This window comes from Hoplias malabaricus, chromosome 5, assembly GCF_029633855.1.
Source record: "Hoplias malabaricus isolate fHopMal1 chromosome 5, fHopMal1.hap1, whole genome shotgun sequence".
In the NCBI taxonomy this organism is placed as follows: Eukaryota; Metazoa; Chordata; class Actinopteri; order Characiformes; family Erythrinidae; genus Hoplias; species Hoplias malabaricus.
Window position 1 is genome coordinate 43,467,028 of NC_089804.1, and position 22,730 is coordinate 43,489,757.

At 42.9% G+C, this 22,730-nt stretch overlaps 1 protein-coding gene across 1 annotated transcript in view; it reads right to left on the reverse strand.

Moving 5' to 3' along the window:
- plekha6 (pleckstrin homology domain containing, family A member 6) overlaps positions 1-22,730 on the reverse strand; it is an 86,404-nt gene that overhangs the window by 45,175 nt on the left and 18,499 nt on the right. The window contains exons 2-5 of the mRNA XM_066670427.1: positions 18,796-18,879; positions 14,817-14,949; positions 13,637-13,741; positions 11,995-12,067 (exon numbers count right to left, since the gene is read on the reverse strand). Of these exons, the coding sequence (XP_066526524.1) occupies positions 11,995-12,067; positions 13,637-13,741; positions 14,817-14,949; positions 18,796-18,879 (395 nt within the window). The remainder of the gene's footprint in view (positions 1-11,994; positions 12,068-13,636; positions 13,742-14,816; positions 14,950-18,795; positions 18,880-22,730) is intronic.

The following is a 22,730-nucleotide window of genomic DNA, read 5'->3' on the forward strand; positions in this document are numbered from 1 at the left end:
TTACTTAAACACGCACACACACACACACACACTACTTCTGTTCATCTTGGATCATGGCTCCAATCACTGCACTGATTTAGTTTAAAAATATAAACAACAGCAGAGATTCATTCAGATACATCATTAAATATATATTCCTCAACACATTAGTAAACAATTCAATATCTTTCCTTGTGGCAAAAAATAGGTAAAAATATTAACAACTCAAACCCTATGTTTGCATCATGTGACTTGAATGAGGCTGGTATCTCATTGGCTGAGTCTAGGTTTCAGAAACAGGAGACTGGTCCAAGATCAGCTACAACAATCATGAGTCAGGGCACCACGGCCTCGACTGAGCCAAGGGGACATACACTTATTCATTACTGAATACATACATAATTACATAATCTGTTCTTCATATCTGTCTGAGCCATTTCATCAGATTAACAGTTCCTGTCCCCCACCTATCTCTCTCTCTCTCTCTCTCTCTCTCTCTCTCTCTCTCTCTCTCTCTCTCCTCTCTCTCCTCTCTCTCCTACTCTCACTCTCCTCTCACTCTCTCTCTCCTACTCTCTCCTTCTCTCTCTCTCTCTCTCTCCTCTCACTCTCTCGCTCTCTCTCTCTCTCTCCTCTCTCTCCTCTCACTCTCTCTCTCTCTCTCTCCTCTCACTCTCTCTCTCCTACTCTCACTCTCCTCTCACTCTCTCTCTCCTTCTCTCTCTCTCTCCTCCTTCTCTCTCTCTCTCTCCACTCACTCTCTCTCTCTCACTCTCTCTCTCCTCTCACTCTCTCTCTCCTCTCTCTCTCTCTCTCCTCTCTCTCTCTCTCCTTCTCTCTCTCTCCTCTCAATCACTCTCTCCCTCTCTCTCGTAGCTGGTATGTGGCTCTGCTATCTGCAAGAACAAACCAAAGCGCCTCGTTTTTTCATTGCCCCCCCCCTCTCAGGAAAGGCAGGCAAGGCATTAAATCGCTCCGTCACACATTCTCCCTTTGCCTGAGCACAGCTGGGGAGATGGTAGCGGGGTGATAAGGCGACGCTGAGCGTTCTGAATCCAAATGCAGCTCCGCTGCCAGGAAATTAAAGCAGCCGAAAGGAGGCAACACAGACAGCGGCCAAGCGCTATGTTTTTGTATTTGTGTCTGAGTCCAAATAAATGACCGGCAGCATCCCGGGTGGCGAATGAATGGAGGAAGGAAAGAAAACTTTAGGCTCCTGCAGTGAGTTTCCTCTTCTATTCAGGGCCATCATGTCCTTGAGTTTTATTATATAATAATATAACTGCCTTAAGGCGCAGTTCATGAAGTCTTACGGAGCAGTTGCACCGAGCTGAAGACTGATTTGAATGCTGCAGGTCACTTATTCCAAGAGATTCAGTAGGGTTCCGTTTGCAATAGTGAAAAAAGAGGGATTCCGTAGACGGTGGTGTCGCACACAGCGGCAGGGTCCTGGGGTTGTGGGTTCAGTCTGTGAAGAGTGTGGTGTGTTCTCCCAGTGTTTGTGCAGGTTTCCTCCCACAGTCCAACATAGGGTTTTCAAATTGTGGACCCTGTTCATGAAAAACGAGAACGAGCCAGTACCAACAATCACAGAAAAGATCAGGCCTAGGTGCTGTCTGTAGCTTGAGAGGAGGGTTCTAAACTGAGAGTGAGTAAAAAAGGCTGGGCCAGACTGGGAGCTGAAGGACAGGGGCAGTAAACTGGCTCTAATCTCCTTCAGAGAACGGAGAAGAGGGGCAGAAAGGAACAATTAGCCAAAGAGACAGAGGCGAAGTCAACAGGGTTGAATCATGCCGTCTCTGAAGTCCTCACTGGACTCCCACGCATAATTAAGACCGCTTAGTGGCGCACAGCAAAGGAGCGAAGACCGACCCGGCAAAGAACCATTAATGGACCCATTAGTGCTCTCTGATTAGTTTGCAGCCTTGGACGAAATTGCTCTGTGAAATGGAAGTTTTAAACAGTCAGCAGTGATAGACATATATTGACCTCCAAATTAAGATTAATGACATTTACATGGGTTTAAAAGTCATTTTCCAATTGGTTCTTTATTGCTTAGTTGAGAAATAATACTGAACATAAATGAAAGAAGAAAGAAGAGAACCAAGCAAAAGTGATGCGTTATGACAGGCTTTATTTTTTGCACCCACTAACTTTACATGAATGAGTGAGGCAACACTATTGTAGGCCGAGTATATGCAAATGTATCGATTGTGACATCACAGACTGTTTATGTAGCTCCACCTATGCGAAATATAGGAATAAAACCAGGACCAAATATGGTCAATAAGGAACATAGTTTTACTCCCAACACTAACCAATCTAGGTGAGTTTGCCATAGCAACACCATCGGTCACATGATCTGTCTGGCCAATAAATCACCTGCTGAGACATGTGCACTGTACACACTGTTCTCTCCGACTGAACCACAAAGTACACAAACCCTTTCGTAACCACACACACACGCACCACAAGCCCTATCCACATGCAAAGCTTGGGGCTAAGGTTCGTTCCTTGCTGGAATGTTTCTAATGACACTGTTGTACCATGCGTGCACTGGACAGAGGGAGAAAGCTTTGGACATTTTTTGAGCAGGCGGATGACCATCCCCCAGTTCTCCCAACCCATAAAGTCTCACGGCAATCTTACACTCGGGCAGCTAGGGGTCAGGGGTCAGCTCCTCTCCCTCTGTCAAAACCAGGATCAAATGCATAGGATTCCTCCCAACGGGACAGGGCAGGTGCACAAAGCAGGAGTTCAAACAGTCAGCGCTGGAGCCTGCGGCATCCCTCAGAGAAGCACATTCCCACACGTCCAAGTGGGTCCAGATATTAGAGCATTTCTCCACTCAATCCCTGTGTCTCCCGTGTAATGTGTCTGAAGCGTATCAGTGATTTACCGTATACAGTAACAATAACATGGTTTCCTGTCAACTCTAGTGCACAGACACGGGCCAAGACCAAAGTGCCAAATATTTATGGTATTAACAAAATAAAACGAGAAGAATAAATTAAAAAAAATAACTGAATTGTTGTTTCTCACTATTTTAAAGTTGTTTTCTAAAGAGAAATGACCAGCTGTTATTCTGTAAGAAGACAATGCTCTCACAGTAAACACAACTGGAAATATTTTTTAATGGCTCCTCAGCTGCTTGAAGCCATTAGGGCTGGGTGGAACAAAACTGACACTTCTTTTTGTTAAAGGCTTCACGATTTCATATAAATCAAATCAACGGACAAAGCTCCCTTACAATGCTATGTGCTATTTGTTTAATTCTTGCTCTTTTCTTTTGTAAGGGTCATTGTTTAGCTGGAGTGGGCCTGTTTATTTCCACAGGAATGTCCTGTAAATTAAAAAAACCCCAGAAAACTACACAATAGTCTCAACAAATACACATCACTTTAAAGTTATGATAATTGGGTTTTCGTATTTTCAGCTGTTGTCTCTTTAGAGTTATAAGTTTCGATCCAATGTCCTTTCCAGGGTTTATTATTTTTATTATTTTTTATTCACACTTATTCTGTTTATTGTGTTCTTTACCTCGAAAAGAAGAAGACTCTATCACCACTGTCTCTCTTGTTTCTCTGAAGCTCAGTATCTCAGACCACTTCTGTAATTTCAAGGGATTATTAAAGAAATATTTGCAAAAATATCTTCAAGGCTTTTTATCTACAATAAGCTTTAGAAGTCGGTTGAATTTTTCTCATGATCCAAGTAGTATTCCCTTCCTTATGTGGGTTATTTTGCACCTAGTTACCTCAGTAGTATGCAGCGAAAGGGTATTCATGTGTATATAAATGTAGATGACTGAAAAATTACATAAAATAAGTCTTTTTTCTCATTTTTCATCAGTACATTGTCATATAGTAGAAGAAATTTCCAGATTGCTGAATTCTGCTGAACTCCTGAGACCTGCGTTGTGTAATATTTACATTCATTCATTCATTATCTGTGACCCTTATCCAGTTCAGGGTCGCAGTGGGTCCAAAGCCTAACCGGAATCACTGGGCACAAGACAGGAACACACCCTGGTGAGGGCACCAGTCCTTCACAGGGCAATACACACTCACACACACACACCTACAGACACTTTTGAGTCTCCAATCCACCTACCAACGTGTGTTTTTGGAGCGTGGGAGGAAACCGGAGCACACGGAGGAAACCCACGCAGACACAGAGAGAACACACCACACTCCTCACAGACAGTCACCTGGAGGAAACCCACACAGACACAGTGAGAACACACCACACTCCTCACAGACAGTCACCTGGAGGAAACCCATGCAGACACAGGGAGAACACACTACACTCCACACAGAGAGTCACCCAGAGGAAACCCACGCAGATACAGGGAGAACACACCACACTCCTCACAGACAGTCACCCGGAGGAAACCCACGCAGACACAGAGAGAACACACCACACTCCTCACAGACAGTCACCCGGAGGAAACCCACGCAGACACAGAGAGAACACACCACACTCCTCACAGTCACCCGGAGGAAACCCACGCAGACACAGAGAGAACACACCACACTCCTCACAGACAGTCACCTGGAGGAAACCCATGCAGACACAGGGAGAACACACTACACTCCACACAGAGAGTCACCCAGAGGAAACCCACACAGACACAGGGAGAACACACCACACTCCTCACAGACAGTCACCCGGAGGAAACCCACGAAGACACGGGGAGAACACACCACACTCCTCACAGACAGTCACCCGGAGGAAACCCACACAGACACAGGGAGAACACACCACATAGTGGCAAACGGAAAGACGTGGGCATGCTTAATATGGGCAAACAGCTCATCAGTCCCCTGGCTTTGAAGAGTCAATATAAGAAACCTGAAGAGACTCTGACCCTGTTGTTTTTGTATCTGACTCTATAGAGTTACAAGCTCTGAATGTGGAGGAACAGGCTGCTATTCCTTCAAAACACACAGCACCAGAGTGAGTCAAAAACGGAAGTGGAAGACTGATCTGCTTTTAGCCTCGAGGGAGTAAGAGACACCCAGGACACCTCTCATATGCACATTACCTCACACACTCCTCCATGAATAGCAGCCTGACTCACAGACACACACCATTGTGGTGTCTTTACGTCTGTGTGCTCCTACAGCAAGGCAAGCAATCTAACATGTATCAGTTAAAAAAACACAGCGGCACCAAATATAGTATAACATTTATCAGTTTTAAAAGCGTATTCATTCAAATGCAAATATTGCCTTAAGACTTTCAAAGCACAAATAATGTACTATTTGCACAGTTTTACTTCTTTAATCCCAAGAATACGTTCAGTGTCAAGTGAAAAACAACTAATGGCATTTTTCATAGTAGTTGAGAGAGAGAGAGAGAGAGAGAGAGAGAGAGAGAGAGAGAGAGAGAGAGAGAGAGAGAGATGGGAGCATAGTAGAGTTTCTGGTGCCACTGTCAGTGAGGATGATGGTGCCTCGGGGCAACTCAGGGTGAACAAGTGAGAACAAGAGACGAAAAATGGAGCTGCACAAGACTGATACACAATATTACAGACTGACCCCTCAGTTGCCTACACTCCACAGGAGCATTTCTTTCACTAGAAGGGCACCATCAAGTGGTGCTCTAAAATACTTCACTGAAAATGAAAAGTCACCATCTGCTTATTACCACAATCTACAGGTTTAATGACAAGCCCTTACAGCCTTATTCTTCTCAAGTCTCACAAAAACACTCAAAAACCCCTGGAGTGTGAAGATTATATCATTCATAATAATAAAAATAAATAAGCCCCATAAGCTGGGAGACACCTTATTAACCCCTAAGAGCCCAGACTCAGTTCACTATGATGTTCCATGATGAGAAATATAAAACAGACCAAAGAACACATTTTTTCCACATTTCTCGTCATAATTATTTTTTAGGTTAAACATCTCATTAAAATAAAATCACAACAACCATAAAACATTTTGTTCTTAAAATGGGGTCAGAATGCGTCGTATTTAACATAGGACCGTTACTAAAGCAATAAGCCACAAGAGGCCGTGTGTTACTACGAGTTTATCGTGGGGAAGGTTGGTTTTTGGCATGAAATAAAGGTGTGTGAAGTGAAGGTGTAGGGAAATTTCCACACCTTATAAAATGTTTGTGACACACACGTCCCATGGGCTCTTATGGATTAAAACATGCATTTAAAAAGAATACCTACTGCCGCAAGAAGAATAAAAAGAAAGCTCAGTTTATCACAGAAACATACAGTTTACAGTTTTCTTCACAGAAATCTTCTGTTTATTGTTTCACTGGAATCTTACTGACGTTCTTAAAATTCCACACTTTATTCTTTTGTCATCACCTGCTCCAATCCACTGCTTTTCCTGCAATCACGGCCTTTTATGTTGTCTCAAGCCCCTTAAATACTGTAAGTGCACACCACAAGGAAACGCACACAGACACTGGGAGAACACCCTCACCGATTGTGACCCGTTTGAAGGAATGAATCCAGGACTGTGAGACTTTGGAGCTGTAAGACAATGATAATTCCTCATTGCACCACCGTGATGCCCCGGATTTAGAAAACTTAATAAATTTAACAACATATTGTACTTAATAAAACAAAACAAAACACAGTCGGGTCAAACACAACAGAGAGTGTCGGGACACGGTCTGAGGGTGTCCTTGTGTCTGCATACGTTTCCTCCAGGCACTCAGCTTCCTCCTGCAGTCTAAAAACACGTGTTGGGTTAGCTGTGTGATGCCCAGTGATGGACGGGCACCCAATGTGTCCAGGAAGATTCTGGACCCACCATGACCCTGAATCAGGATTCAGTGGATTCAGTGGAGATGAATGGATGGATGGATGAATGGATGAATGAATGAATGAATGAATGAATACAGTGTTCCCTCATTTTTCGCAGGGGATGCGTTCCAAGACCAACCGTGAAAAACGAATTTCCGCAAAGTAGAGTAAAGATATTTTTTTTATGTATTTAACGAGTATTTGGACTTTTAAAACCCTCCCTGTTACTGTTCACAACCCACCCTTTGCATTAAACAGTCTTCTATAATGTTTTTCAGCTGGAACTACATGTGATATCCCACCAGTTTCTTTAATAGAGTCATTCCTAAGCTGTGATTTAGCGTCAGTAAATTTCACTCGGATGTGGACATGAACAATACATGTACTGTACGTAAGAAATACTTATATTTTTCCTAGATTTTCCCTCAATATCCACGATATAGCGCCCATAAGCCCCATGAAAAAACCGGCGAAGTAACGAATCCGCGAAAGATGAACCGCAAAGTAGCGAGGGATTATTCATTCATTATCTGTAACCCTTATCCAGTTCAGGGTCGCGGTGGGTCCAGAGCCTACCTGGAATCATTGGGCGCAAGGCGGGAATACACTCTGGAGGGGGTGCCAGTCCTTCACAGGGCAACACAGACACACACACATTCACTCACACTCTCACACCTACGGACACTTTTGAGCACCCGGAGCACCCGGAGGAAACCCACACGGACACAGGGATAACACACCACACAGTCTCCCGGAGGAAACCCATGCAGACACAGGGAGAACACACCACACTCCTCACAGACAGTCACCCGGAGGAAACCCATGCAGACACAGGGAGAACACACCACACTCCTCACAGACAGTCACCCGGAGGAAACCCATGCAGACACAGGGAGAACAAACCACACTCCTCACAGACAGTCACCCGGAGGAAACCCATGCAGACACAGGGAGAACACACCACACTCCTCACAGACAGTCACCCGGAGTGGGAAACGAACCCACAACCTCAAGGCCCCTGGAGCTGTGTGACTGCGACACCTACCTGCTGCGCCACCGTGCCGCCAGCGAGGGATTACTGATTACTGTACACTAAATATATATTTCATGTCGTGTATGTAGTAAAAGCTCCAGGTGTCTGATTATACATATTTTTAAGTTCTATTCCTAGGTGCTGCATAACTCTCTGCCGTTGTGAGACTCACTGCTCTTCAAAGAACACTCCAATACCCAAACACCATATTGTCAGCAGCAGCCCGACGGTCATAAACTGACCAATAATGACTGTAGAGGGCAGCTGACAAACTGTGCGTGAAACTATCCACTAATAAAGACGACCTATAAAGTCATTACGAAGTGAACCTAATCTAGTGGCCAGTGAGAGAAAGTATAAGGCATGTGTTTCCAATAAACTGAAGATGGTATCCCATAATAAATATTGTTCTGATTACAATTTTATGTCCTATGACCCTGGAGCTGTGCCTCAGTAGCAGAAAGACCCCAGATGGCCGCATCCACTGGACAGCAGATGTGTAATGACCAGACGAGAGCTAACAGAAGAGCCAGAGCTCAACCCGCTTTGGGATTGGTCAAAGAACAACAGTGAAAACCCTTGGATTGGAGGTGGAGAGGAGGGGAGGAGCTGTCTGCCATCTGTCACGGCATTTATTCCCGAACTTCTCTGGTCAGCAACCGAGCTGTTGGTCTGACCTTCACAGCTGGACCAAAGGAGATTCTGAGAAATGCTCCTGCTGCTGGACACATACGGCTACCTCCCCTTCATCGACATTACAGATGTGTGATGGATGAAGGATGTGTGACCAATCCGTGCACCGAAGCCTGGGACGAAGCCCCTCGTTGTCGTCTTTAAAGATCCTCGTAAAAACACGTGCTTCGTCAGGCGTGAAATTAGCCGCAAAATTGGCTTTGCACTTTCAAGAAGTGCTTTCCACTTTCAAGTGCCGTGTACTGTGAACCCTCATAATGCAGGCATGACTCACGGCAATTCAAAGGCTCCAGCCATCATACACAGCAAAGTGGGCACTGCAGGTACTCTGCCCCATTATAACTGCTTATGGAATGACATAAAAGCTGTAATTATGCAATTATAATGAAATGACTTATAGTTCTGTACTTCTGAAGCTTGATTTAGCCGGTATACTGGCTGTGGATACAGTATTTTTATTCCCATTCTCAGCCAAACATCCACACAGGCCAAACGAGCGAGTGAGAATACATTAGGTTTAATCATGCAACAGAGTCTGTGCATTTTTAAACCATTAAATCAACATATTCATTATTAGTAAATAAGGAAAATCACCACCGCTTGTTGTCAGTTTATTTCATCTCCCGGTTCTCTGTATGTATCAATTCTTGACTTCATTATGCATTCAACATTATTACACCCATCACTGTTTCAATGGCAATGTTGCTTTTCAGGACTGGGTTCATAGCTTTGTTGATTTGTAGATTAGATTAAATCAAGTACATTTTATTGCCCATGCAATATATTGCTTTTGGACGCAAGCACGGATGCTGGTACATAAGAATCAGTCAACACACACACACAAACACACACACCAACAAGATAAAGCTCACAACATACATACAGCACTCCCTACAAAATTCATTCATAAATATGTTTATTTACAGAACATCCCATGAAATCGTTTATAAATAAACCCTGTTCCTATTTCTATTTTTGATGTTGTTTCAATATAAAAGAAGTGTCATTGAAAAGTTACATGTTCCATTCATTCATTCATTCATTCATTCATTCATTCATTGTCTGTAAGCACTTTTCCAGTTCAGGGTCAGGGTGGGGCACGAGGTAGGATCACATCCTGGAGGGGTCGCCAGTCCTTCACAGGGCGACACACACACACACACACACTCACATATTCACTCACTCGCTCACACTTTTGAGTCACCACTCCACCTGCACCCGGAGGAAACCCACGCAGGGAGAACACACCACACTCCTCACAGACAGTCACCCGGAGGAAACCCACACAGACACAGGGAGAACACACCACACTCCTCACAGACAGTCACCCGGAGGAAACCCACACAGACACAGGGAGAACACACCACACTCCTCACAGTCAGTCACCTGGAGGAAACCCACGCAGACACAGGGAGAACACACCACACTCCTCATAGACAGTCACCTGGAGCAGGAATCGAACCCACAATCTGTGTGACTGCGACACTACCTGTTGCACCACCCTGCCGCTCTCCTGCTAAACATTCACATCTGAAATTTGAAAAAGAAACCCGCTAATAGGGCAACTGTTTAAAATTCCAGATGAAACAAGGATGTCCTCACTGTGAAAATATTATGACCTGGTTACATCAGATAAAAAGTGCACCGGTCACGGTGTAGAGCTTGCAGCAGGATTCGGAGCGATGACAGCAGGAGGAAGGCACGTGTGTCTGAATTTAAAAACCGTTGCTATTTTATCGCATTATCCCTAACAGCAGCAGTCTGAGGAGAACAGTGGATGTTAAATGACACAGTGCAGCCGACCAATGAACTGAGGCATGATTATAATTCCTGTCTGCTGTGAGGCGGCAGTTCGGGGTGTTTTCACAGAGCAAACTGAGAAAGCTACAGGAGAGGGAGACAGATAATAAGGAAAATGAAAAGAGATGTGATTATATTTAGCGCAAGCCTTTAATGTGTTTTGATCCAGGGCTGAATAATTTGAGGAAAACACCAAACTGGGATTTTTCTGACTAAATATTTTGAGTGCAGTTTCTGAAAGGTAAACCTAGGCATATAACCAAGACTTTAATTCTAAACACTGAATGTAGAGTGCCACAGCATCATTTAGTTTTTCATTCATTCATTCATTCATTCATTTTCTCTAAGCACTTCACCCTGTTCAGGGTCACGGTGCGTCCAGAGCACACCCAGAACCACTGGGAGCAAGGCAGGAACACACCCTGAACTGGGCACCTTTCCATCACATGGTACCGCACACACACACATTCACACCATAGGACACTTTCTGTGCAGTCAATTTACCTACCAACATGTGTTTTTGGACTGTGGGAATAAACTGGAACAGCCAGAGGTAACCCCTACAGACACAGAGAGAACACACCAAACCAGGCATGCCACAAACCTGGATCTTTGTGACAGTGACACTACCTGTGTGTGTGTGTGTGGCAAAACGCTCCAAATAAAACTGGTTAAGACATTTATTTTTCAGCCCTATCCTAAATACACCTCAATTCATATTTTAATATCATCACACACAGTTCACGGTGCTTTTTTCACAACCCACGCAGACACAGAGAGAACACACCACTCTCCTCACAGACAGTCACCTGGAGGAAACCCACGCAGACACAGCGAGAACACACGACACTCTTCACAGACAGTCACCTCAAGCGGGAATCGAACCCACAGGTCCAGGTCCCTGGAGCTGTGTGATTGCGACAACTACCTGATGCCTCACCGTGCCGCCCGCAATTTAATCAGCTATGCCAAAAAAAAAAAAAAAAAAAGTCTAGAAGGTCATTCAAAATCTATCATCCATTTAACAGAAAGGATGTAGTAAAGTGTGATGGATTTCTAACACAAACAACAGAAACCCACACATTTAAAAGCACATTCTCCCATGATTCTCATTTAAAATGAGATGGTGGTTGTAACATACGACTCTGTAAATGAGACCCTTATTGTCTCTGATTGTAGATTCTGCAGGCTCTGCGTTTCAAAACTAACAGTAGGTGAGGTGCAGACCCCAATCAAATCCAATCAGTGGCAAAAGCAAGAAATTAGTCCAAACGGGCAGCGGAGAATTTGGTCCTTTACGGCAAGTAAAGTCACTGAAAAGCTCTAATGACCACGATTAAACCTGCAGTCCTTCTTTTAGGCCTTGAACGTACACAATCGGTGCAGCCCAATTTCAAGGATGTGCACATATTATTTTGGTGAAAACAAACTCAAGAGAAATCAGCAAGACTCCCCTGTTGTGTTGTGGTTTAAAAACAGAGTAAACACTAGCAGCGTGTTACTGAAAGCACATTTTCCACACGCTGTGTGCTGTGTATTATATAACACCGAGAGACAGAACGGACCGGTTCAGAGCTCCCTACATTCAAATGAACTAAAAAAAAAAAAAGACCTTTGGAGGTTTGGTTAACAAATGGCATTTGAATAGCCAAATGTCAAAGTATGAACGCCACCAGAACTTTAACATTAAAACAATAGCTTCTGTACCTACCTTTGTAGTAGAAGAGACATCGGTCTGTGAGCACGAACCAGCGCTTGTTCCACTGCTTCACACCACTGCTGGCCTGCAACGTTCAACAACAGTGCACCAAACATCATAATCTCCCTCATTAGAACTGATTACGCAGACACCACAAGTGACAAACAGCTCTGAGAAGAATAAGTGTGGGTTAAGTAGTTTAAAACAGCACTGCAAGCTGAGCTACTGTACCGCCGTGTACTGTCATTACACGTTTTTAAAACACTACCTAGTATTTCCACTCACTGATACTACTCTCCTACATTATACTTAGAAGACCTGAGATAAAATGAGCTGTTCCAATTTGTTTCTGCGTCTAATGTCAAGTACCGAGGCTTTAGAACTGTGGCACTTCTGGTCTGTCACAGTGCTGGACCTGTGCGTATGTCACAGCGCAAAGACAACGAGCTTGGAGAGATTGTGTACTGAATAATAGGTTGAAAACACGAAAAAGAAAGAGAACCAAGTATCTACGTCTTGCTCCTCACTGCTGTGCACTCAGGCTCGGTGCAACAGTGGCTCATTCTCATTTAAAGGAACGGAGACAGGAGGAGAACTCTGCTGTGTTGTTTGATCCTTCTGATGTTTTGTCCAAAGCATGTCACATTTCATTCACTTGTTGAAAAAGTGTAAACATTTCATTTTTAATGTAAATGTTAATGTCCACCATTTTATTTAAATACCCTTATTATCAAATTCAGAGTATGTTTTCTCACATTTGCTAGCTCTCTGTTCGCACTTTCAGAAAAAGTCTGGCATGTGCACACAGCCGTGGCTCTGTAAATGTTGGGAAAAACGTAAAGGGTCTCGGCCTGGAATGCTCAGGCTTTCTCTCCGGCTGAGCCACGAGAAGTGTCTTCTGGAAGGGTTTGGATGGCAGAGACACCTCTGAGGTTGAAAAGCATGAAAAGTGTTAAGAACGTTGCTCTATTTGTGCTCTATAAGTGGGTAACGTTTACTTATTTTCTGCTGTTACAGCCTACTTAAGGTGGAAATGTCGTCCAAATATGGGAGAGTGCTAACTGCATGAAAGTAAACGCAGACTTAAAGTGCTACATAACTAAACAGCTTGAGTAACAAAAGGTTCAAACAGTGAATACAAATTACAGACAGGTTAAAATACCCCAGCCACATACACTTCACAATCCCCTTTCATTCTCAAACATGCCATTCCACCTTAAAAAAAGCAGAGCTTGTCGTAGCAGTCATAGCTTCTACTAGAACTGCTCTTAATGCGAAGTTACTGGAAAGCTCAACATGCTTCAAGGAGAATTCTAAATAATGTAATTACTTTTAATAATTGCACCTTACAGTTCATTATATTATTAAATGTAAATTCAGTAACAGACAGCCTACTATCTTCCTGAATGAAAGAGCAAGAAGGAGGGGCATGTTACCCACCTAGATCAAGTACGTCCAACTGTGCTCTCTTGGACTTTCGTGGTACTACACTTTGGTGGTATCGGCAGAACCAGCACTCAGTCAATTTGTGAAGCTAAGCTAGTTATTACTCAGTGAGTGGCCAGTGTGAACGTAAAGTAACAGTAAATATAAAATGAACAGATGTTGCTCTGAATATAGAGACCTATAATTTGGGAACTATAGGGAATTTCACCTGTTTATGGAGCCAGCCTTGCTTGGTCACTACAGCCTTGGGGTTGCGGCGCATGGAGTTGGAGCGCTTCCCAAACGTGGCAGCCTTCTTGGGCGTGCGTGAGGCCTGCTCGAAAAGAGAGATAGGACAGGGTTTACTACCACACTTATGTGTTCTAGACGATTGAAAACAACAAGATTGGACTGAGATTATAAAAGTAAGATGCATTTCGAAGCTACAGACTACACAGTACTAAGATCATCTGTGAAGTGAAATAAATCTCTCTAAACCAGAGGTTTCCAGTCCTGTTCTGGGATTTCCCATGAACTGTGTGGTTTGGTGTTTTCCCTGATCCAACCTGATCCGCCCCTGGTTTAGCACAAAAAAGGCCTTCGTAATTCGCTAGCGAGGTGAGCCAGATTTGTTAGGACTGGACAGAACTACAATTTGCTCCTGTCTCACTTCAAATCTCTGCTCAAAACTTTTGTCTTTTCTTCTTTGTGTTGATTTCAAAGTGTCCATGGGTTTGTGAAAGGCACTCTATAAGTTGAACTAACTATTTTTATTATTATTATTATTATTATTATTATTATTGTGTTCTGAATGGCTGCCCTGAATTGTGCCTTATTTAAAAAGTAGCCTGGGCTTTGTGAGCTCTGCTTGCTCCCTGACAGACAGGAACAGCACAACGTTTAATCATTGTATTCCAGTTAATGTGCTACAGAAGTGTACACAAATGGCACATGTATATTAATATGTTTATAGGTCATATATATTCATGTGTATAGGACGTAAAAATACATATTAACCTCTACGTTTGGATGAAGGGACTGAATGAAGAGACAATGGTACATATAACAATGATGACACGTTCGTTCATTCATTCAATCATTCATTCATTATCTGTAACTCTTATTCAATTTAGGGTCGTGGTGGGTCCGGAGCCTACCCGGAATCACTGGGCACAAGGCGGGAACACACCCTGGAGGGGGCGCCAGTCCTTTGCCCGTTCGCCCAATGATGACACAGTACATTCAGTTTTCCAAAGAACAGTAAACTAATGAATCCTACCAAACCTTGTTGTCCATATATCTTAATTTTATCGGTTCATGGACTATCCTTTTTAGTTTAATGTGAATGTGATCGACCTGCTGCTCTTGCTTCTTGCTGAACACTTGTGTGACGTGGACGCATTACTGACCCGTGTGAGGTTCTGAGCCTCTGAGGCTGGCTCGGACACCATGCTGAGGTTGTTGGCATTGCTGTTGGCCTCGCCAGTGCTGGTCAATGGCCCTCTGCCGCCCGCCTTGCCATTCATGTCCGTATCGGGGCTCCTGTGAGCACACAAACGCAAGCAGTGAGGCGTCCCCTCATCACTCCAGCTCATGCGGAGATTGTTCTCAAACTAACAGACAGAGCAGCTGCATCATGGGAGAGGAGGAACACAAAAATAAACAAAAACACACACAAAAAAATGAAGGACTATGGGAAGCAAGCAGAAGTGCACACATGGAGCCGCTATTTTTATCCCCCACTGGCAACGACACAAGGCCGCACCCCAGAGGCTGCAGTTTAAAAACAGGCGATGGTTTCAGAAGAATGTGATTGGCGTGGAGAGTCCAAAAGAGAGAGAGAGAGAGAGAGAGAGAGAAGATTGCAGATGCTAGCCTGCAGTCCTTGCTCGATTGTATTGATCCCTGCCCTGGGCTTTCCAGGCTCACTCTAGAAGCCATTGATCCGCTGACCAGTGAGATGGACGGATTTACAACCAGCTCTTCAGAGACATTTGCTTTAGAAAAGCACTGCAGTATGATCATGAACACACAGGAGCAACTATAAACATCCAGATCCACATATGAATAGAACTATAGGTATAGCCTATTGCCATTTCCAAGAAACTGGTTGTTCTCTTATAAGAAAAATACATAATCCCATTTAATTTGAATGCCTCTTAAAAACACCAGCTCTCTTACTTTAACTTATGTTTACTACCTCTGTATATTTCAAGGCAATGTTTAGGCCTATCACAGTAATATATATTCCAGTTTCAATGTCTGAATTATTTTCATAAGAACTTATTGCTGAAATGTTTGCTTACATCAGAGAACCAGCATCTGGAGGTGTTCAGACAACACAGAGACCTCCAAACGTTGAAAAACATTAACCGAAATGAGAATATTGCTCTATTCCTGCTGCATAGGTGAGTACAATTTATTTATTGTGGCAGTTTCAGATTGTTTGAGGTGGAACTGACTGTAAAATACGGTGACCTCTAACTGCATGCAAGTTACAAATGCATTTCTGTTCCAGTTCAAACAGTGAATAAAACCGACAAGATAAACTTCAATCACGTACAAACCACGTCATTACTTTCCCCCTCAAACATACCGTTCCACCTTAAAAGAAACAGTGCTTCTGAATGCAAACAAACCAGAGAGAACCGCACTTCCCCAGAACCATCGACATTACTTTTAAGAGCTTGTGTTTTTACAACGATGACGAAAGGAATCATTTGGCTCACCTCCAACGTAAAGCTGTAAAATCATTAAAGCAAACCAGAAGCACACAAAGAGTTAATGATCAATGCATTGGTACATGATCCCAGCCTTACAGCACTAAGCTAATTACTTCAGGTTCATTTAAAGCAAGCTGCAAAAACAGCCACAATCCAGTTGCTTCCGGAGTTGGAGCAAGAAATGAATTGCCTCAGACCCATCAAAGACCTACTGAGATCATACTTTATTAATGTGCTGTGGACCTACAGCCCTGTATTGACCCTTGTCCGCACACAGAAGATGTGAGGTGGGTGTATAGTCCGAGTCCAGGCCAGACAGTGCTTTAAACAGTTAAATTTACAGCCCCTCTTAAGGAATGCAGTAAAATTCCACTTCACTTTATGGAATCCTTTCTTTGACAGGTTTTAGTGTCTGTTTGAATTGTCTGCTTTATTCATTCAAACTCACGAGCTACTAATACAACAGCATTGAGACCTGGGCTCAGTTCAGTTTGGTGTCCGAGTATAAATTTGTTGCTTACTGCTGTTTCTTTACAGCGTCACATCCTTTCAGACCCACATCAGTGAGTTACATTCACACAGTAAAAGGATGGAGAAGAATACTCCTGCATTTATTTCAGATCTGAAACAGTAATAGCCTGTAGTTTGATGTTGACTAGTGTTTTATTGGCATTGGCATTGGCAGAGTTGCTAAGAATCCTGTTTTTACTTAATTTCACATTTTATTATATTCGTGACTTTCTCTTTCATAATAAAAGTGGATTATCCTCTATATAATGTTCTGTGAAAGAGTTCCTATAGCCCTTGTAGATGTCCAGGAGATAGAAATGTCGCTAAGCAGTGTTTGAATCAGTGTCATTTTAGAGACTTCTCTTCCGATGCTGAAACATGTGGATAATGGCCATTGGCACCAAACACTTCATACAGCACTGATTATCCATTCACACATTACAAAACATACCGTATCATTCTGGAAAGCTATAAAATTATTCTGAACTCTGTGTCTTTGGACCACTTCCAATATTCATTTATCAGCGTGGATGATATTAAAGATGCTTTTAAGAAGATTCAATAGCTACTGACAGCCATTTAGGTCTGAACTGGGTGCCAAGACTTCAAGTAATTGATCTTGTGCCAACACTGTGATCAACCAGGTTACAGTCCAGACACACACCAACAACCACTGTTCTCCTCTACCAATGCACCGTAACCCTACACACACACACACACACACACACACACACCTTTACCTTCGGCAGAACTGCACAAAGGAGACTAGAACTCTCACAGATGACAGTCAGGATCAAAGACGCTTAGTGAAACCACAACCTCTCTCTGCAAGTGTGTATATGTGTGTGTGACACGCTCCCCCGGCTCTTGCCGTCTCAATGGACAACCTGGATGTTTTATTCATTTGGAAATATACTGTGTTTTCAGGCAAGCCATAATTGTGCTTACACACCCTGCTGTGTATTCAGGATTGTAGACATTACTGAAGTTACACCTCAGTCGACCAAACAATGAGAACACGACTTATTTTGTAGCTTTAAGGCTACAGTGACACAGAGATATCTATCAAATCGCATCGTTTCCTCTGTATTTTATTTATTTATTAATTTATTTAAAAGCATGCAGCTGCTGATCTGCCTAAGGTCACCAAGTTCAATGCTAAGTGACAACTGCAGGGGCAGCATCGGCCTGGAGAGCAGCAGAACCGGGTTCTCTGCAATGACAGGGCATCATCCAATATGTTTGAGATGAATTTAGTGGGTGCTTGTGTTCCACAGCACAATACATCAGCACCTGCCCTGGTGGTTGTCATTTATTGATAGTGAGAGGCAAAATGATACTCGGACTGCAAACTTATTTCAATGGAAAACCTTTCAAATAACTTTTTAAACATAGATTAATAATTAGGGAAAACTATGCTATATCTATCTAAGTTTCATTTTTAGCTGTAAAGCACTTCACAGCTTATAATTCAATAACTCACTCACTCGCACATATTTAGCAGGCTGAACACTGTCCACAATGCAGCATTTTAAGCACTCGCATTTGTGACACTGTCCATATTATTTTAATGCAACAAGATCTCCAAAAATGAGTAAATTAGTAAAAGAAAATCCCAGATTTTCATTTGCATATTATTATTTGTCATGATTTGTAGCTGTTTTACAAACATCCCTTTAAACCTGCCTCGGCGCTTTGAGTTAGATTTAGGATTAGGATTGTGTTTAAGACTGGAATTCATGTTAATGTAAGGGTTTGGGGCAGGGGGAAGGCTGATGTTTCACACTGGGTTTGTGTCAGAAACTCACACACACATCCACAGAAGGAAAAGAATATTTTGTAAATATTGTAGGAAATGGTCTTTTTTACTAATGTGTCAAATTCACATTTAGACCACTCTGTGTGTGTCCACAGACAATTGCAAATCACGAGTGGAGCTTTTCTCTAATATAGTTACAGATGGATATCAGATCACATTTTTCAGAAAACACCGATCCAGACTCCCCATGTACAGATCAGCTACTTATGGTGGCTCTTCTGATCTGTCCACATCAATGTAGATTTGATAGATATTGATAGGACTCTTTGCAGAATTTGCAGAATTTGATGTCGGAGAAAAATATATTAATTAATTAATTAAACATTGCACACTCACAGCAGGGCTTTCTGGAACTGTCCGTTCTCTTCCAGACGGGTATGGATCACTGGGTGCCCAGCTGGCCCGTTCGGGTCATTCTGGCTGCAAAACAGAAGGCAGAGGAAGAGCAGGATAAATGTGTTGCTGTAAGCTCCATCACACTGTTCTACAGCAGCCACAACAACCGCTTAAAACAGCAAAGCAGGGTTAGCCAACTTATTTAATAATTCAAGAGCCAAGGTTACAACATTACACTCAAATCGATACATCCAACTCATTGTGTGCAGATGTGTGTGTGTGTGTGTGTGTGTGAGGGATTCATGAGTTAAACAGACGACCTTCTGAATAAATATTTGAAACACAAATAAACATGACACTGGGGTAGACGTGAACATCGTACTGTTCTAGACTTTGTAAACAATTACCAAACCCAATATCACCCAAGACTATTCAGGTCTAAACCCTGGTTTTCCTTGAGTCCCATTTCAACAGGAACACATCAACTTGCTCCACTTTGAGGAACTGTCACACTCTGAGATATGATGAAGTCCAGGGTCCTCTGCACTGGCTTATATTCTTTATGTACAAACCACGAGTGCTTCTGTGTTGTGTGCAGGGGGTTGCTTCAGTGCCATTGATTTCACTCCCATCGCTGTAGCAGAACTGAGCAGACCTCCCACCCTGGTTCCACTGTGATTTATAAAAGAAATTAGTTGAGTAGCTCAGCTCTGGTGGGTCTTGGGCCTACTATAAAACATTAATGGGCCACCTATAAAAATATTCCCCTTGAAGTATGTGCATAAATAAACAAATAAACACAAATACACTACAAATGAAGAAAATAATTTTATTTTAAAACATTAAATAAATAAATAAATCTACCCATTGTGCAAGCAGTGATATAACTACAGAAACAGCAGGGTCATAATACACTAAGAAAAAAAGGAAGCCTACATAGGGACCCTCTGACACCTGCATAAAGACTGAAGAAGTATTTAATGGCAATATGAAAAAAGGTGTTTTAGAATGTAAAAGGTGTATGACACTTTAAACTAATGTGAAAAAAACAACCATAAAGTACCATTCACAAGCACAAATCAGGTCTAGTTATGAATATAATATATATATATATATATACCGTGTTTCCCCGAAAGTAAGACAGTGTCTTACATTCTTTTTACTCCCGAAAGTCCCACTATGTCTTACTTTCGGGGTATGTCTTATATTGGTAAAAAATGTCGATTTTTGTTTTAACCATAAAATTAACATTTATTAACAACCTGAACAGTATGGTATTCACCATAAAACAGTTTTATAAAAGCAAGTGCCAAGAATGTCTTGTTACAACCGTATCATGACGGTATTTCCATGTATAACATGTAAAACAATGAAAAACGGTAAGAACGAACAGTTTGAATATGTTATACTGGAAGATAAAACAGATTTATTCCATGACAACCATGGCCATGCCAATCAGAGCGGCCACCAGCGGCTGCACGTGAGGGCACTGAGGCTGCGTGTTGGACCACGGACAACATTACTGCTGCTCCCGCGGCCTCCACATCCCTCCGCTCATTCCGCTCCAGATCCGTCCTCATCCCGCAGTTAATGCAGCAAAAGGTCCCGGTACTATGGCTTATATTTTTCCAACGTACAGTTTACTATGTCTTACTTTCGGGGTACGTCTTACATTAGCCGACCCCCCTAAAACCCACACTGCGTCTTACTATCGGGGGTGTCTTACTATCGGGGAAACACGGTATATATATATATATATAGAAGTATGCATTTGCAAAGTAAAAGTTAAAAACCTTGGCCAGATATTATTCATTCAGTCTTTCATTGTCTGTAAGTGCTTCTCTGTTCAGAGTCGTGGTGGGTCCGGAGCCTACCCAGAATCACTGGGCGCAAGGCAGGAACACACCCTGGAGGGGGCGCCAGTCCTTCACAGGGCGACACACACTAAACACACCAAACTCCTCCCCGACCCTGGAGCTGTGTGACAGTGACACTATCAGCTCTTCAGAATTAAAGCAGTATTGTGGTGCGTTAACTCACATAGAAAGTAGGCAGCTGCTGCCTCTGTGTGTGTGTGTTCGCTGCCATGGACATGTTAAAAGCCCAGTTCTGTTGTACTGCAGTGCAGTGATAATACAGATATGTTTACATTTAAGAACTGTGAGGTGTAATGACTTAGTAACAATGCTGTGTGCTCTTGGTTCTTGTATCTTTAAATGGTCTGGGTCCTGATTGCGCGTCTGCTTTGCTGTCCAGATAGTATCCTTCACATTCGCTCCGGTCTGTTGATGCTCATTTTCTCTCTGTTCCTCCCATCAAATTACACACATATGGTGAAAGAGCTTTCAGCGCCGCAGGTCCAAAGTTATGGAACTCTATCCCCAAGTATCTCCGTATGTGCTTTTAAAAATACATCTTCATACGTTTTTCTTTTACACTGCATCTCACTGAAATGTGACGTGTCCTGAAACATCCTTATTTATGAAAATATTATTATTGTATTATTATTGTAATAATAATGTAATAACAAATGCTACACAACTTAGTCTAAGGTCTGCTGAATTTAAAAAAATATTTTGTGTTACAGAAATAAGCTCTTAAAGCACTGTTTTTAAATGAGCTCATCTATGATTTTGACTTTATTTGTCATACAGTCGCTATAAAGATAGGAAGAGCTTAAAAGGAAGTGGTAATAAAAATAATGTTCTAATCTCTAGGACCAGAAGATGCAGCCAAATAGAGTAATGCCACAGACGAAGTCCAGATTAAAACAGTTCTTGAGAATCCAACATTCACCCACCCCTCACATGCACCCCCCAACCCCCAACCAGCAACCCCACCCACTCCAAACCCAGACCCCCGCCACGTGCCACAGACCAGGTCTTTAGGGGTTAAGGAACTCAGCAAGAAATCCTCATTTCTATTCAACAGAGGTCAGCCGTGTTAAAGTTATTATAAATGACAACGCGTCAGACCAAAACCAACGGACGATAGTTTCTGTGTGTTATCTGTCGCGGACAAACTTTCTGGAGTGTTACGAGTTGTTTTGGAACGGTCAGTGGAAGCCTGCTGTAAAACATTACGGCAAATTCTTGGCACTGGGTATTTATTCACTGGTCGGGATAATACTAGCACTAACCGTCTGGGCAGTCTCCTGGCCTCCACACATCCACCGAGAGATAGGTAGAGGAGTGGAGACAGCAGCCAGGAAAACAGTCACTCTAAAGGCATGTACCTTTCACACACATACACACACACACTATCCTTCACAAGTAGAACAACCTGGAACAGCAGGAAGAAGAGCAGCACACGCAGGTGAATCTAGGACGTGAGATTCCTCTGCCTGGTTACTGAGAGCAGACTGAGGTGTGTGTAAGTGTATGGGACGTGTGCTTGTGCGCTCTGGCTATGGTCTCCTAGGGTCCTGCAGCTCTGCATGCTCGCTGGTGCATAACCCACAAACCTACATAGAGGGATGGGACTGCTCCACGCGTGTGAGAAATGACACTATGGAAATGCATTTCTGAAGGGGCGGTGCTTATAAGGCTAATGCATGCATCATGTCACTGAGCAATAACGAAAAGCTTGTCATGGAAAACGACTGTCTCTGTCTGTTTCTGTCTGTCTGTCTCTGTCTGTCAGTCTCTGTCTGTCTGTCTGTCTCTGTCTGTGTCTGTCTGTCTGTCTGTCTCTGTCTGTCTGTCTGTCTCTGTCTGTAAGACACTTATATCAGTCAACTCCGATGATAAGCTGATACACCACCTATGTCACATGATATTGTTTTTTTCTGGCAGTGAGCTGTCATGACATGTTTTAATAACACAGTGTGTAACTTATTCTATGCCAGAGAAACTGAACACGTGACGGAGCGTATATGGGAAAATTAAACGCACTTATAGTCATTAAGAAACACTCCCTGAGAACATGTCTGAACA